Source organism: Pristis pectinata, chromosome 8 (assembly GCF_009764475.1).
Source record: "Pristis pectinata isolate sPriPec2 chromosome 8, sPriPec2.1.pri, whole genome shotgun sequence".
Lineage (NCBI taxonomy): Eukaryota > Metazoa > Chordata > Chondrichthyes > Rhinopristiformes > Pristidae > Pristis > Pristis pectinata.
The window spans coordinates 71,509,602-71,524,813 of NC_067412.1; the positions used below are offsets into that span (position 1 = coordinate 71,509,602).

At 40.9% G+C, this 15,212-nt stretch overlaps 2 protein-coding genes across 2 annotated transcripts in view; one reads left to right on the top strand and one right to left on the bottom strand.

Moving 5' to 3' along the window:
- Positions 1-15,212, bottom strand: part of LOC127573013 (protein Shroom4-like) — a 219,444-nt gene that overhangs the window by 107,666 nt on the left and 96,566 nt on the right. The window lies entirely within an intron of this gene.
- Positions 8,767-12,651, top strand: LOC127573015 (bone morphogenetic protein 15-like). The gene is made up of 2 exons (XM_052020755.1): positions 8,767-9,325; positions 10,279-12,651. The coding sequence occupies exons 1-2, from the start codon at positions 8,989-8,991 to the stop codon at positions 11,148-11,150; spliced, it is 1,209 nt and encodes a 402-aa protein (XP_051876715.1). The 5' UTR covers positions 8,767-8,988; the 3' UTR covers positions 11,151-12,651.

Sequence of the window (15,212 nt, forward strand, 5' to 3'; positions counted from 1 at the left end):
TACTGCAACCCCCACCATTTTTTAACCTTGTGTCCAATAGCCTGGAATGTTGAGCCCCCTTCCTCTCATCCCAGTGCCCAAACATAGGTCTGATGCACAATAAAAATACCTTTAAAAGCTAGATCAATGAGATTAGGAATTCCAGGTTCTCCAGCTGGAGGTAAACATCTCCTGATCTCTGCTGTAAAATATTTGTCTCCTCAACTTCAGTCTGAGAGACTATGTCCACTCATGCCTTGCATTGGCCTGAATGACATCCTACAGCATGTTCTCTAAAGTCAAAGTGCCAGGGAGAGAGTTTTTTTTAAATTTATTCATTGTTTGGGATCTGAGCATCACTGGCAAGGATAGCATTTATTGCCCATTCCTATTGCTCTTTAGAAGGTGGTGGTGAGCCACCCTCATGAACTACTGCAGTCCTTCTGGTGAAAGTACTTCCACAGTGCTATTGGGTAGGGAGTTCCAAGATTTAGATCCCCACATGAAGTTCAGGCAATATACTTCCAAATCAAGGTGGTGTGCAACTTGGAGGGGAATCTGCAGGCCCTGGTATTTTCATATGCAAGCTGCTTTTATGCTTTGTCTTGGTAGAGGTTGTGGATTTGGTAGAGCTATCGGAGCAATCAAGGCAAGTATCTATAGTGCATTTTGTAGATGATTCATACTGCAAACACTGTGTGTAGATGTTGAAGAGAATGAATATTTAGGACTGTGGATAGGGTCATAAATAAGTGAGGTGCTTTGTTCTGGATGGTGTTCTGTCGAGTTACTGAAGCTGAACACATGCAGACAAATGGAGAGTATTTCATCAGGTTCCTGAATTGTGCTTTGATGGAAAAGTTTTGGGTACCAGGGAATGAGTCATTTGATGGAGGATACCCAGTCTATGAACTGATCTCATATTTCGGTGGCTGGTTCAGTTAAATTTCTGGTTAATGGAGAGATAAGTATAAAATCCTAATGTGGATTGATTTTACTGCATTCATCAGACTTTTCATGGCACAACACCCAATATCATTGTTTCAATTTTCAATTTCCAGGGTTTGACATTTCCAAGCTTTTATTTTGATGCAACATAATCTAGGCCCAATATTTATTAATCTGGTGTCCGATTGCATTATGATTCATCTTTATCAATTCTCTCTATCCAATTGGCTGAGTCTAGATATGCCCGAACAATGTATCTGTAATGTACTGTACTAAAGTTGCAAACTGACTGATGTGAAGACTATCACAAGAGGCTGCTTGGAAACACTTTGGTGTGCAGAAGTGATATGTCACCTTCATGTTCAGAGGTGGAGTGGTGACTTTGGTGAAAATAGATTGCAAGTCACATTCAGAAAGGTAACACATTTCCCTGTTCTGGTGTTAAGAGAAAATTGATCCTCAATTTCCTCTTATGTATAGATTGTCTATACAATCTGCGATTTGGAATGGTGTGGGTGTTTGACCGTAAGCACAAAACCAGGCACATCTGGCTCCCATTCTTTCAATCTCCTCATATTCACCTCCTTAAAACACAGGAATGGAATTCCACTATGCAGAGCTCACTTTATATTCTTAGCGGATTTCACCAAACGCCATTTTATAGGCTCAGAAGCTATCTGTTCAATGTAACAAGAATGATACCCAGACAAGTGTGTGGCAGATTCACACTCCTATGCAACCTCTCACCTTCCCAAGTATGATACTGCAAGGACTTAGCATGATCATCATTAATGATTCTTAAGAGGCAGTAGCTGAAAGGAAACATAGGCTAACTTGAGAAGTACTACATTGAATACACTTTCATAGAAGTTATGGTCACAGTTAGATCATGGAAAGACTATTTGTGGGTGCCAAGTTTTAGCAGCGGCCTTCTCAACATCATTTAATTTTCTGGACCAGTTACTTGCTAGTCCAAAAAGAACAGTCACTCTAAGTAATTCAAATATGAAAAATCTGCAAGGTTGACTAACTAATGGTGCACTTGCTCCAGTTGTCAAGATTTATCATTAAAAGTCAGGCACACTTAAATGGGAAGGCATATTGTTTGCTCACCTGTCGCTCACAACTTTTGTTCCATTTGGTTAATTCCACATTCGAACACACTGCCATCTGGTGCCCAGACAGAGATATTTTTTCAACCCTCAAGAATTTTCCTCAAGTATTTTAATACAACACACACAGGAATTCTACAAAATGTGCCAGGGACTAAGTCAATAAACATGTTCATACAGCCTCCAGGAAAATGTATTATTCTCACTTGGATGCATGTGACCCTTCAGTAGAAGGGTCATTTACCTTGTACGTGGTATGATTTTGGGCAGAACTGTAAAACCGGTGAAAATGGACTGATGACCCACTTTATGCCACCTCCAATGTTCTTTCTTTTCCATTGATTTTCCCTGATTTGCACCACTGTTATATTCTGTTTCATGCTTTATTATTTGAGCAAGGTATATTTGTTTCTTTACTCCACTGATATCACCACTCACAACGAAGCTTTTATGATGCCAATTTCACTGTTAATTTTTGGTTTCCTAGATTACGAGCCATAGAATCATAGCAAAATGAAGTGCTTTATAAATACAAGTTTTTATTTAAGTTTGGTTTGTGATGCAGCGTTGCATGGATCAGCATTGAGACAAAGACAAGACACATGAAAGGGACCTGATTTTAACCTTGGCATTTATTCTCATCCAGAGATAGGAAGACATGGAGCTTGCAGTGATTTGAAAACAGGATGAATATTTTCATGTCAAAGTAATCCTTAATCAGGAGCTAATGTAGATCAGAAAGCACAGGGTGACAGGTGAACAATCTTTGGGCAAGTTGGGAATGGAGTTTTGGGTGGCCTCAAGACCTCAACCAAGGCACAGATGAGTATTTCAGAAGCAGGTAGATGGAAGTGGAGGTGAATGACGTTACAGATGTGAAAATATACAGTCTGACAATTTAGAGATATTGGAGGAATCAAGAGGTGTATATGGGTATCTTAATTGTACAATCGAAATGACTGTTTCTCCCTCATATGTTTCCTGTCATACTGTGTAGTTCAAGCTCCTCCTGTTTTTATTTCATATTTCCAGCATCTGCAGTTCCTTGCTATTAGAATATGATGCTCTGTTTGTGGATTGTTGTTGTTGGTGGTGGCGGTGGGGGGGGGGGGGGGGGGGAAGCAGCATGTAGATGAGACAAAGGAAGAAGTCAAAGAAATCTTTGGACAAAACACTGACATTTCCTCTCTTCCATTGTAATACATTCTTTTAAAATCAAAAACTATGCTTCTTTATTTGCTACCCAAATAAACTGAACAGCTATTGCCCAGAAAACAAATCTTTATATTGGGACTATCAAAAGATTTTCTAAATAATCAATTTTCTTTATCATTTTAAAGGTATGATATATTTTCCCGTTTAGACATTGGATCCCATCAGTAGGCTCAAGAATTCTGGGTAAAACCTTGAAATATAGTTCAGTTGATGATATACCAAACTGCTATTAACCTTTCCATCAACATGGCACTTTAGAATGGACACAGAGATAACTTATATCAATACTTCAATAAATAGTGGGCTTCTGGAGTCCAATTGTTTCCTTATGCTACTAAAATTTCTAAATATCTCTATGGTTCTTCATGCCACAATTTCAGTATGACCCTCTCATGAAATTCATATGATCTTATTCTGAAGTCTCTTGTTATTTATGATCTTACATTTGCCAAAATGTTATAGCATTAGAAATTCTATAAACTAATGTGACATATTAGGAAGCTGTCAGGTTTCATCTGTGGTCTTTGCTGAGTCTGCTGACCTTAACTGAAATGACAATGGTGGGTGAGGTAGAGTCACAATTCCCACGATCCAGGAAGGGGAAAATTCACATTGTGCTTTTGCCCTGACCAGTACTTTGCATTGAGCTGAAAGCAACAAAGACCACACTGATAATGGTACCCTGCACTTATATAGGTTATTAATACTCTTTTTCTTAAGAGTATGAGAGATAGTGGATGGCCACCGATGGAAGAGAAATACAACCAAGCATCAATCTGGAGTGGCCATTGTTGGAGTGGACAGAGTCAGAGTGAGTGGCTTTGCCACTATAGGCTTCGGCATCAAGAGGTGGAGGCCATCTGCAACAACACTGGTGAGTAGCAGGTAAGTAAAGGTAAGGTTTACTGTTATTGTTATAACTTTTAAGTAGACTACAGCTAGGTAAGGAAAAAAATAGTTCAGATGGAGGGCAAGGCGATGTGCTGCAGCTGCATGATATGAGAGCTAGTGGACCCTGCTGTGGTGCATGGTGACCATATCTGCAGTAAGTGCCTGAGGCTGGAGGAATTTCAGCTCAGAATTGATGAACTGGAGTTGCAGCTACAAACACTGCAAAGCATCAGGAAGAGAGAGAGTTATGTAGATGCTGTGCATTGGGAGGCAGTCACCCCCTTAGAGCAGGTACCTCTAGGGTTCAGGAGGTAGATAGATGGGTGATTGTCAGGGGAGAGAAAGAGAAAGGGAACAAGCAGACAGAGCAGAGTACCTCGGAGGCTGTTCCCCTCAAGAACAGGTATTCCGCTTTGGATGCTGTTGAGGGGGATGACCTATAGGGATCAAGCGGCAGTAGCTAGGTCTCTGGCACTGGGACTGGTCCCGCTGCTCAGAAGGGAAGGGAGGAGAAGAGGAGGGCAATAGTGATAGGGGACTCGATAGTCAGGGGAACAGACAGGAGGCTCTGTGGACATTAGCGAGAATCCCTGATAGCATGTTGCCTCCCAGGTGTCAGGTTCCAGGATGTCTCTGATCAGGTCCACAGCATTCTTGTGCGGGAGGGAAAGCAGCCAGAAGTCGTGGTACATGTTGGTACTAATGACATAGGTAGAAAGAAGGATGAGGTCCTGAAAAGTGAGTTTAGGGAGCTAGGCAGAAGGCTGAAGAACAGGACCTCAAGGGTAGCAATCTCAGGATTGCTGCCAGGGCCACGTGATAGTGAAGGTAAGAAAGGAGGAGATGGCAGATGAATGAGTGGCTGAGGAGTTGGTGCAGGAGGCAAGGTTTTAGACTTTTGGATCATTGGGATCCCTTCTAGGGAAGGTGGGACCTGTACAGAGTGGACGGGTTACACCTGAACTTGAGGGGGACCAATATCCTTGCAGGCAGGTTTGCTAGTGTGGTTCGGGAGGGTTTAAACTAGTTTGCAAGGGGGATGGGAACTGGAGGGATAGGTCAGTGGAAGAAGTGCATGGAGTAAAGCCAGATCTAACATGTAGATAGGCTTTGAGGAAGGAGAAGCAGAGTATAGGGTATAAAAGTAGTAAGATGGATGGGCTAAAGTGCATTTACTTAAATGGAAGAAGCATCAGGAATAAATACATGGAACTATGATATTGTGGCTCTTGCAGAGACTTGGCTGTCACCAGGGCAGGAATAGATACTGAATATTCCTGGATTTCAATGTTTTAAAAGGGATGGGGGGGGGGGGAGAAGAGGAGGAGGGGTAGCGTTACTGGTCAGGGATACTATTACAGCTGCAGAAAGGGTGGATAATGTAGCAGGATCCTCTCTAGAGTCAGTATGGGTGGAAGTTAGGAACAAGAAAGGAGCAGTTACTCTACTGGGAGTATTCTATAGGCCCCCTGGTAACAGCAAGGATACTGAGGAGCAGATCGGGAGGCAGATTTTGGAAAGGTGCAAAATAACAGGGTTGTTATCATGAGCATCTTCAACTTCTCAAATATTGATTGGCACCTACTTAGTACCTAAGGTTTAGATGGGGCAGAGTTTGTTAAGTGTGTCCAGGACAGATTCCTGTCACAGTATGTTGACAGGCTGACTAGAGGGAATGCCATGTTAGATCTAGTATCAGGTAATGAACTGGGTCAGGTGACAGATCTCTCAGTGGCTGAGCATTTGGGGGACAGTGACCACCACTCCCTAACCTTTAGCATTGTCATGAACAAGGATAGGAGCAAAGAGGACAAGAAAATATTTAATTGGGGAAGGGCAAATTATGAGGCTATAAGGCTAGAACTTGCGAGTGTGAATTGGGATGACATTTTTGAAGGGAAATGTACTATGGAGATGTGGTGATTGTTCAGGGATCTCTTTCAGGATGTTAGGGATAAATTTGTCCCAGTGAGGCAGAGAAAGAATGGAAGGGTGAAGGAACCATGGTTGATAAGAGAGGTGGAAAAACTAGCTAGGAGGAAGAAGGCAGCATACATAAAATTTAGGCAGCAAGGTCTCTTAAGGAATATAGGGTAGCAAGGAAGGAACTTAAGAAGGAGCTGAGGAGAGCAAGAAGGGGACATGAAAAGGCCTTGGCGAGTAGGGTTAAGGAAAACCCCAAGGCAATTTTCACTTATGTGAAGAGCAGAAGGATGACGAGAGTAAAGGTAGGACCGATTAGGGATAAAGGTGGGAAGATGTGCCTGGAAGCTGTGGAAGTGGGTGAGGTCCTCAATGAATACTTCCCTTCAGTATTCACCAAGGAGAAGGGCCTTGATGACGCTGAGGACAGTGTTGGTAAGGTTAATGTTTTAGAGGATGTAGGTATCAAGAGAGAGGATGTGTTGGAGCTGTTAGAAAATATTAGGACAGATAAGTCCCCAGGACCTGAAGGAATATTCCCCAGGTTGTTCTACGAGGCGGGGGAGGAGATTGCTGAGCCTTTGGCTAGGATCTTTGAGTCCTCATTGTCCACGGGAATGGTACCGGAGGATTGGAGGGTGGCAAATGTTGTCCCCTTATTCAAAAAAGGTAGTAGGGATAGTCCAGGGAATTACAGACCAGTAAGCCTTATGTCTGTGGTGGGTAAGCTGTTGGAAAGGATTCTTAGAGACGGGATCTATGGGCATTTAGAGAATCATGGTCTGACCAGGGAAGGGCTTTGTGAAGGGCAGATCATGTCTCACAAGCCTGATAGGATTCTTTTAGGAGGTGACTAGACAGAGTGATGAGGGTAGTGCAGTAGATGTGGTCTACATGGATTTTAGTAAGGTGTTTGACAAGGTTCCACATGGTAGGCTTCTTCAGAAGGTCAGAGGGCATGAGATCCAGGGAAGCTTGGCCATGTGGATTCAGAACTGGCTTGCCTGTAGAAAGCAGGGAGTTGTGGTGGAGGGAGTGCATTCAGATCGGAGGGCTGTGACTAGCAGTAGCCCACAAGGATCGGTTCTGGGACCTCTGTTTTTCGTGATTTTTATTAATGACTTGAATGAGGGGGTAGAAGGGTAGGTTGGCAAGTTTGCAGATGACACAAAGGTTGGTGGTGTTGTAGATAGTGTAGAGGATTGTTGAAGACTGCAGAGGAATATTGATAGGATGCAGATCTGAGCTGAGAAGTGGCAGATGGAATTCAATATGGAGAATTGTGAGGTGGTACACTTTGGAAGGACAAACTCCAAGGCAGAGTACAAAGTTAATGGCAGGATTCTTGGTAATGTGGAGGAGCAGAGGGATCTGGGGGTCCATATCCACAGATCCCTGAAAGTTGCCTCACAGGTGGATAGGGTGGTTAAGAAAGCTTATGGGGTGTGAGCTTTCATAAGTCAAGGGATCGAGTTTAAGAGCCGTGAGGTAATGATGCAGCTCTATAAAACTCTGGTTAGACCACATTTAGAGCACTATGTCCAGTTCTGGTCACCTCATTACAGGAAGAATGTGGAAGTGTTGGAAAGGGTGCAGAGGAGATTTACCAGGATGCTGCCTGGTTTAGAGAGTATGCATTCTGAGGAGAGACTAAGGGAGCTAGGGCTTTACTCTTTGGAGAGAAGGAGGATGAGAGGAGACATGATAGAGGTGTACAATATATTAAGAGGAATAGATAGAGTGGACAGCCAGCGCCTCTTTCCCAGGGCACCAATACTCAATACAAGAGGGCATGGCTTTAAAGTAATGGGTGGGAAGTTCAAGGGAGATATCAGAGGAAGGTTTTTTACCCAGAGAGTGGTTGGGGCACGGAATGCGCTGCCTGGGGTGGTGGTGGAGGCAGGTACATTGGTCAAATTCAAGAGATTACTAGATAAGCATATGGAGGAATTTAAAATAGAGGGATATGTGGGAGGAAGGGGTTAGATCGTCTTAGGTGAGGCTTAAAGGTCGGCACAACATTGTGGGCTGAAGGGCCTGTATTGTGCTGTACTGTTCTGTGTTCTATGTTCAATCAATGCCTTAGGAAAGGGAGAATGTTAAGAGAAAATAAATTTTCTAATATTAGCAGATACACATGATGGATAAAAACACACGTTAAAGGGAAGTTTCTACATTTCAATGTGGAGTTTTGTTTGCATTTTTCTCCTGTTTAATCTGCTCTGCAATATGCAGGTATAAAGGACACACTCCCCGTAATATCCTTAAATTTTTGCTGGGAGATGTACAAGAACACCCAATCGTGACTGCCTTCAGTTTTCCTGCCTTTCTTTGGAAAAAATGCCCATCCCCCTGTGCATTGCTCCCTTTCTTGGAAATGCATGACAAAAGCCAAATATTTCACTTATAAGAAATATGTTCCCAAGTTACAGACCACAAAATCTTCTCCACCCAGCTTCAGTTTGTCTCTTTTAACACACAAACTTTTAGTGCACTTTATCTGCACTCGAATAGCGTTGGTGTTCAAATACATAGGAACACCAGTCACTGGTGAAAATGGCCTTTGAGATAATTAAGAATCCAATTAGGTCTTAATCTATTATTTCCCGAAGTTTGGGCACGATGAAACATTAACAAGTATATCAATGTGAATATTAAATTCCACGGGACAAAATCGATGTCTCAGATTTAACAAACTGTAATGAAATAGCCAATCTGACCTAACTGTGCGTTATGTTGTCAGTCATGAACTATTGATTGATTCGATGACATCACATGAAAGTACCCTTAATTAGGGGATAATTTGCCCAAGCTGTTTTATGGCGCATTCAGTGGAACGCTTTTGAGTTTATCAGTGCATTGGAGTTATGGTCTCATCTGGTCTGCATATACCTGTACGGTAATACCTTTTGGAGCCAACATGTGCAGGATTATGATTCGGAGTCGCGACGTATTCCGCGTTTTGATCTGTCTGCTGGAGCTTGTAGCATTGCATGGAGGTGATGGGGTGAGTGAAGAGCCTGGTGGTAGGAAAAGGAGGGACTTGGGTCCCTTAATCGAGATGTTGGCTGGGAAGGTCAGCCCCCGCCCTCCACTGGTCTCCAGACAGAAGGAAGATGACCAACACATGGAATACATGGCTAGCCTCTACAAACAGTCGGCAGATCAGAATGGGAATCCCAAAGCTAACCGAAGCACTAAGACAAACACTATTCGCCTGGTGAAACCCAGCTCGAGTGTCTTGTTCCCCAGCTCAGGTAAAGTAATCCCTTCAAAAATTTTGCCTCTCCAGTTAAAGGCTGGATTATAAACTTTTTTTCGGCAAACTGTGTTTGCAGTGTTAGGGACCCATTAATCATAGTGGACAATGGGCTATGTAACTAACAAATGGCCTCTCACCACTGGTACCCAGTCCAGCACCACTATTTGCGGCACGAACGCGCCCTTGCTATTCAAATGTGTGGCCGCTTCGAGTGGTCGGCCTGCAGTAGCCTTTGCATTACGATTCCTTTCCAATAATCTAAATTTGAAATATATTCGCTGTGTTTTTTTTTCGTATACTAATCTGGGGCTAGAGGAGATTAATACTTTGTTTACAAGGTCCCGTTGATTGGCACTTTACCTGTCTTCCGAAATGATTGTACGCCTCTTTCCTTTTTAAAGAAGAAACTTGCTTCTGTTCGCCTCTCGCATATGGTATAACCATTTCCCAATGCGCAGTTTAAGCTTTTAATTGTGAACTGGGGCCCCGCATACCGGACAATATTATATCAAAATGATTGATTGGGTTGAAGTTCTTGGCGAGGAATTTGTCGTTCAATGAATCCATCGAAAGTGGATATTATAGATTTAAAAAAAATCATAAATTTTAAATGGGATGGATAATCATGGCATCCATGCAAACTGCTAAAACACGAGTATTTTGTCCCGTTAAAACTAAGTAGACAAACATGTCCATATTGTTTACACAAGACGCAACAGACAACCCAGCATCAGACTACAACTCAAACAAAAAAGGTTGTTTTTGGCTTTTGAGTAGGCGTCTGACTTCAATTCTTGACGTTGTATGTTGGCAAATGCTTCTGATTTTAGTATTGTTTACATCTGATTGTCATGAGAACTTGGCCTAGAACAGCACGAATGGCTAAGGAGTCTACTTGTAAATGATGAAAACATTCAAGTGTTAACATGTGTCTTACTTTTTTGATAGGTCACTGGCATGTCCATCATGTTGAATACAATCTGCAGTATATTCCAGAACTGGAACATTTGATTAAAGTTGTTGTTGTTTATTTGCACAGTCCTCTTCCTAATCACTTCAAGGTTTCTTGTGAGATCAAATGCCCCCTTGCAAATTATGTTGATGTAAACTCCCTACAGAATGACCCTGCCATAGAAATACCCATCAAATTTGTGCTGAAGATGCATGACAAATGGGCAGAAGCTGATGTAACTCCTTGTGTGCATTTCCCATCTGGCAATTTTGTGAAGAAAGTTGATCTGAACATCAGTTACAAGTGTGTAGAACGAGGAAATGTCAGTCAAGGAATTCCAGACAAAAAAGAGCATGCCATCCAGCTCCAAGTGCCTTCACTGTTGTTGTATTTAAATGATACTGCTGAGACTGCTCATCAAAGGAGGGAGAAACAGAAGCAGCAATTTCTAGAGAAGCTCTCCAGATCCCATGTTTTGTCCAGGAAGCCTCGGCAATTAAGTAACATTGGCTCGGACATTCCTAACTTCCTTCAGAAGAGAAACCCTCCTAGGAACATTTGCAAACTCCATTCATTCTGGGTAAGCTTTGAGCAATTGGGATGGGATCACTGGATTGTGGCTCCTCACAAATACAATCCCAAGTTTTGCAGGGGTGACTGTCCTAGAATTCTCCACTATGGATACCACTCTCCAAACCATGCAATAGTACAAAATTTTATCAATGAAATTGTTGATAAAAATGTTCCACGACCATCCTGTGTTCCCTCGAAATACAGCCCAATTAGTGTCCTTATGAAGGAGCAAAATGATCACATTGTGTACAAGGAATATGAAGACATGATTGCAGTTTCTTGTACGTGCAAATAGTGGAATTGCCAATTTGCACCATAGAGCTTAGGAATGTATTAGTGCACTGCAACTAGTTACTTGAATTGGTTATCATAAAATGAACAGATGTAGTTAGTATAGTATATTGAACAAGGAAAGTCGCTCCATGACTGGCTCTTGGATGTAATTTGTTATTCCTACTGCCAATTAAGTAACTTGTCTAAATAAAAGTGCAATTGTACCCCACACCACTAACACAATCCCCTCTAAGTAAACGTTTAAAAAAAAAAAAGTGATCCTGCAGTGATGTGCCCACTATTGCAGTTGGGGAGGGGGTGGGAAAATGTCCAAGTGTGAAGGATATTCTGCAAAAATAAATGAAAACAAGATTTGATTAAAACTTGATGTAATGTTTAACAATTTTGTAGTATCATATTTATAATTGTGCTTTGTAAATACTGCTGAGAATTTCCAATCAAGTTTGCTAACTATAGGCAGAGTCCATCTTTTATATTGTCAAGTCTGCTATTTCTGGTCCATTCAAATAGGAATCCTTCAATCTGAATGTAAATAGTTTCAAGTTTTAATGCCAGAATTAGGATAACTCCAATAAAGTTGTTTAGCCTGACTTGCAGTAACTTTTTAATTCATACTATTTCTTCAGTAACTGATGTTTCACTTGAGTATGCCACTAGGTAGATCAGGAAGCCCCCTTGGGGGGAAAAGTGCACACTATCTTCTCCTTGTGACTTGCAACACAATACACTGGGGGTGGGTAGGGGGATAGGATATCACAAGATTAGAGGAAGAAGTGGCTGGGGATCTCACTAAATGAGCCAATAGTTTTGTTCATTAGTTCACTAGGAATAATTTGTAGCTCAATGGAACAAACTTGAATCATTTTTAATATCTAATGCACTTTGGTTTTTAAACCCCTAATTTTTCTTTTAAAGAACAGGAACAAATCTTGGCTACTGAAGTCCAAGGATTAATATAATCTAAAATGTATGCAGGTAGAATTGGAAGATGTATTTGTAAATTTAGAATCTGAAATGTCCATCACTTCTGGTTTGTCTTTTGCTCTGAATCTCTCATTATGTTACTTTATCCAGACTTTTCTTCCTCATGTCACTTGTTTCTTCTTCCTTTAAGCAACAGTTGATCTATTTGTAATAGATGCTTCTCTGACAAGTATAGAGATCTAAATGCTACCCCATAGATGTGGCTGTTGTACATGCACTATTTAATCAATGGAATTTCTCCATACAATTTTAGCTTGGACATTAGAAATACTTCAGTGAACCATAGTCTATTATTGTTTAATACTCTGTAATCAGCCTTCCCATTTTTGGAAGTTTATTTGTACAAATTGGGGCTTGCATTTACTTGTAGACTGTCAAAACAATGCTTTGTTTAGATCTAAATACTTGTGTATGTAGTGCTGTATCTATTAACACTGAAGTTCTACAGAACTAACCTGGATCTTTGTACTATTATCAAACTTGCATACTTAATAAAGAAATAGCTTGACTTCAAATGCAGAATCAGTCATTCAATTCCTTACTCAGACTAGCATTGCTGCTGTCTGATTTGTAGTGCAATGTTTAATCCAACTTTGAAATCTATTGGAAATGGCGCTATCCAAAAGTTGTTGCTTTTACTATTTGTCTGTAATAGTAAACATAACAATTTGTCAATATACTCATTGAGTAATTCACAATGGAAGGACTTTGTCAGAAGCTTGAACATGCACAGGCAAACTAGCCCTTGACAAAATAACTTAAAACACAATTTTGAAGATAATGATTCTCCCCAGGTGTTTAAAACATTGTTGAAAGGACTTGGCAATTTAACCCCTGGCTGAGGGGCAAGTGATGGTACTGTTTATCAATAGTTGGTACATTCCAAATGCTTGGTTATGCCACAAGCATAAAGTGATACTCATTGGACTCAAGCCAGCTAATATTTTTAAGCTACTGTAATGTAGTGGCCACCATTTCCACAAAAGGCAGTAATTTGATGCTGAGGAATAAATATTGGCCAATTATAGAATTCCCTTAATATATTTTACATCTACCTGATAGCATGGAGATTTTTGTGCTCATGTGAGCTTCACTCAAATGATGACTTGTGATTTGAGTTCTACACGAATTGTTGTCATCTAAATGTTGTCCTTTTAGCTGAAGCTCCTATGAGCAGTTGGATGCTAATTTGAAAGTGCAAGCATGTGATAAGTGTCAAAATTGTGACCTTTTAAGCACCACTTGTGAAACTGCCTTAATTTAAACATGGTGATAGACAGGGTGGTGGGTTGCATACATTGCAGTTATGTACATGTTTAGTACCTTGGTCCCAAACACTTGAAGGATGGCTTCCAAATGAGTTTACTTTTCTAGCCATCTGGAATTTGATGAAATGCCATACTTCAGATTTATTTCAAAACTTCCAGAGCAATAACCTGCTTGTCTTGCACCAAACTTTCAGTGAAATTGGTTTATCTCAAATTTCAAAGTTTTCAATGTGGATCAGATAGCCATCAAAAATTGATCTCAATGGTATAATGTCAATAAAACAATTGGTGTTTCATAGCTGCCTCTGGGTTTCAAAACTAGATTGTTGGTATTTCTCTTATGGGCTGAAGGAAAGGGAATGCTTTGAAAGCCAGGAAAACTAGGAAATGTTTGGGATAGTACTTGTCCTCTCATGAACACATGAGTAACATGGTAATTGCTTACTATGCTTAGTTCACCGATGCCAAAATTTGAGGAACTATAATTTTGGTATTAATGGGAGTTGCACTAAAATGAATAGAGGCTCATGGGAATCTTGAACAGTAGTAGAATAGCATTGTGCATGTTTTCCCCAATAGTATTACAACACAGTGAAATAAGACGTGCACATTTGTGGTTCCCATTAGTATTAGCAAATTGTATTCCTGGCAGTGTGTGATTGTAAAAAGAACTCTCATTTAAAATTTTTGGTTGGTGGGGTTGGAAGAACTGGTGAGGTACACTTGCAAGCTGATGGCTTTGGTGACCAAAACAACACTTTGATATGCTGCCAGTGGCTAACCTGTAAGAATGAGTGAATACTGACAAAAACTCCATGAGGAGGAGGAAAAATGCAGGTTAGGACTCCTGAGAACATTCTCCTGTAAAATGGGCCTTTGTGGGTATGGTGTCACTGGTGGGGCAATTTCAGCCCCAGAAAAACAAGCACTCCAACAGCATAGGGATTACATTAAAAGTACTAGTTGAATGAGTTGGGTAAGGCCATTAAACTGAAATGACAGGAATCTTGAGTGCTCTGCTGTGACAACTTTTGGTTTAGAACCACAAGAATAATTTCTGCAGAATGTCTGTTGTATTGGCAGCTTTGGAGCATTTGAACAAAAAGTCAGAATGTAGTGGACTGAAGGGCCCATTTGTGCTGTGTGAATCTGACCTAATGTGAACTTTTAATTTTCAGAAATGTTAGTATATCCAACTGCACAAAGCAAAACATTTTGTTCAATGAAGTAGTGGACAATTTTCAGGATCATTTCAATCCTAACTTTCAATGTGGAGAGCTACAAGGTTTGTAATTGAAGTCTGGTAAGAGTGGCAGTGACTCTCGTGCTCGGTTAAACATAGCTAATGGGAGTTGGCAATGTTACAAAACATTTGTCCTTGATTTCACACTTGCATTTACACCTACATTTCTGAAGATATTTCAAGTTACTATGGACAGGATAGCAAATGTGGATCATTGTGATCTGGCCTCTAGATTATTATCACTGGTTTACTACTCTGATAATTTAAACATTGACATGTGTATATTTGCACAATATAGTTGGAAAGTAGAATAAACAGGATGCATGATTTAAAGTTAGTAATTTTCAAAATGGGGGCTGCAATCATAGGATGGGCCATAGAATGTTATAAAATGGATTGCCAAAACGGCTCAGGCAAGGGTCAGTGTGGGATCTGGGAAATGTAGATAACATGTAGGAAAGGGGCCTGTGGAACTTGAGGAAAGTGTGGGTCTGCGGATCAGAGAACAGCACGTTCTACCTCGGATCTAGTTAATTTAAACTTGCTCATGTGGTGCCATTAACAGTGA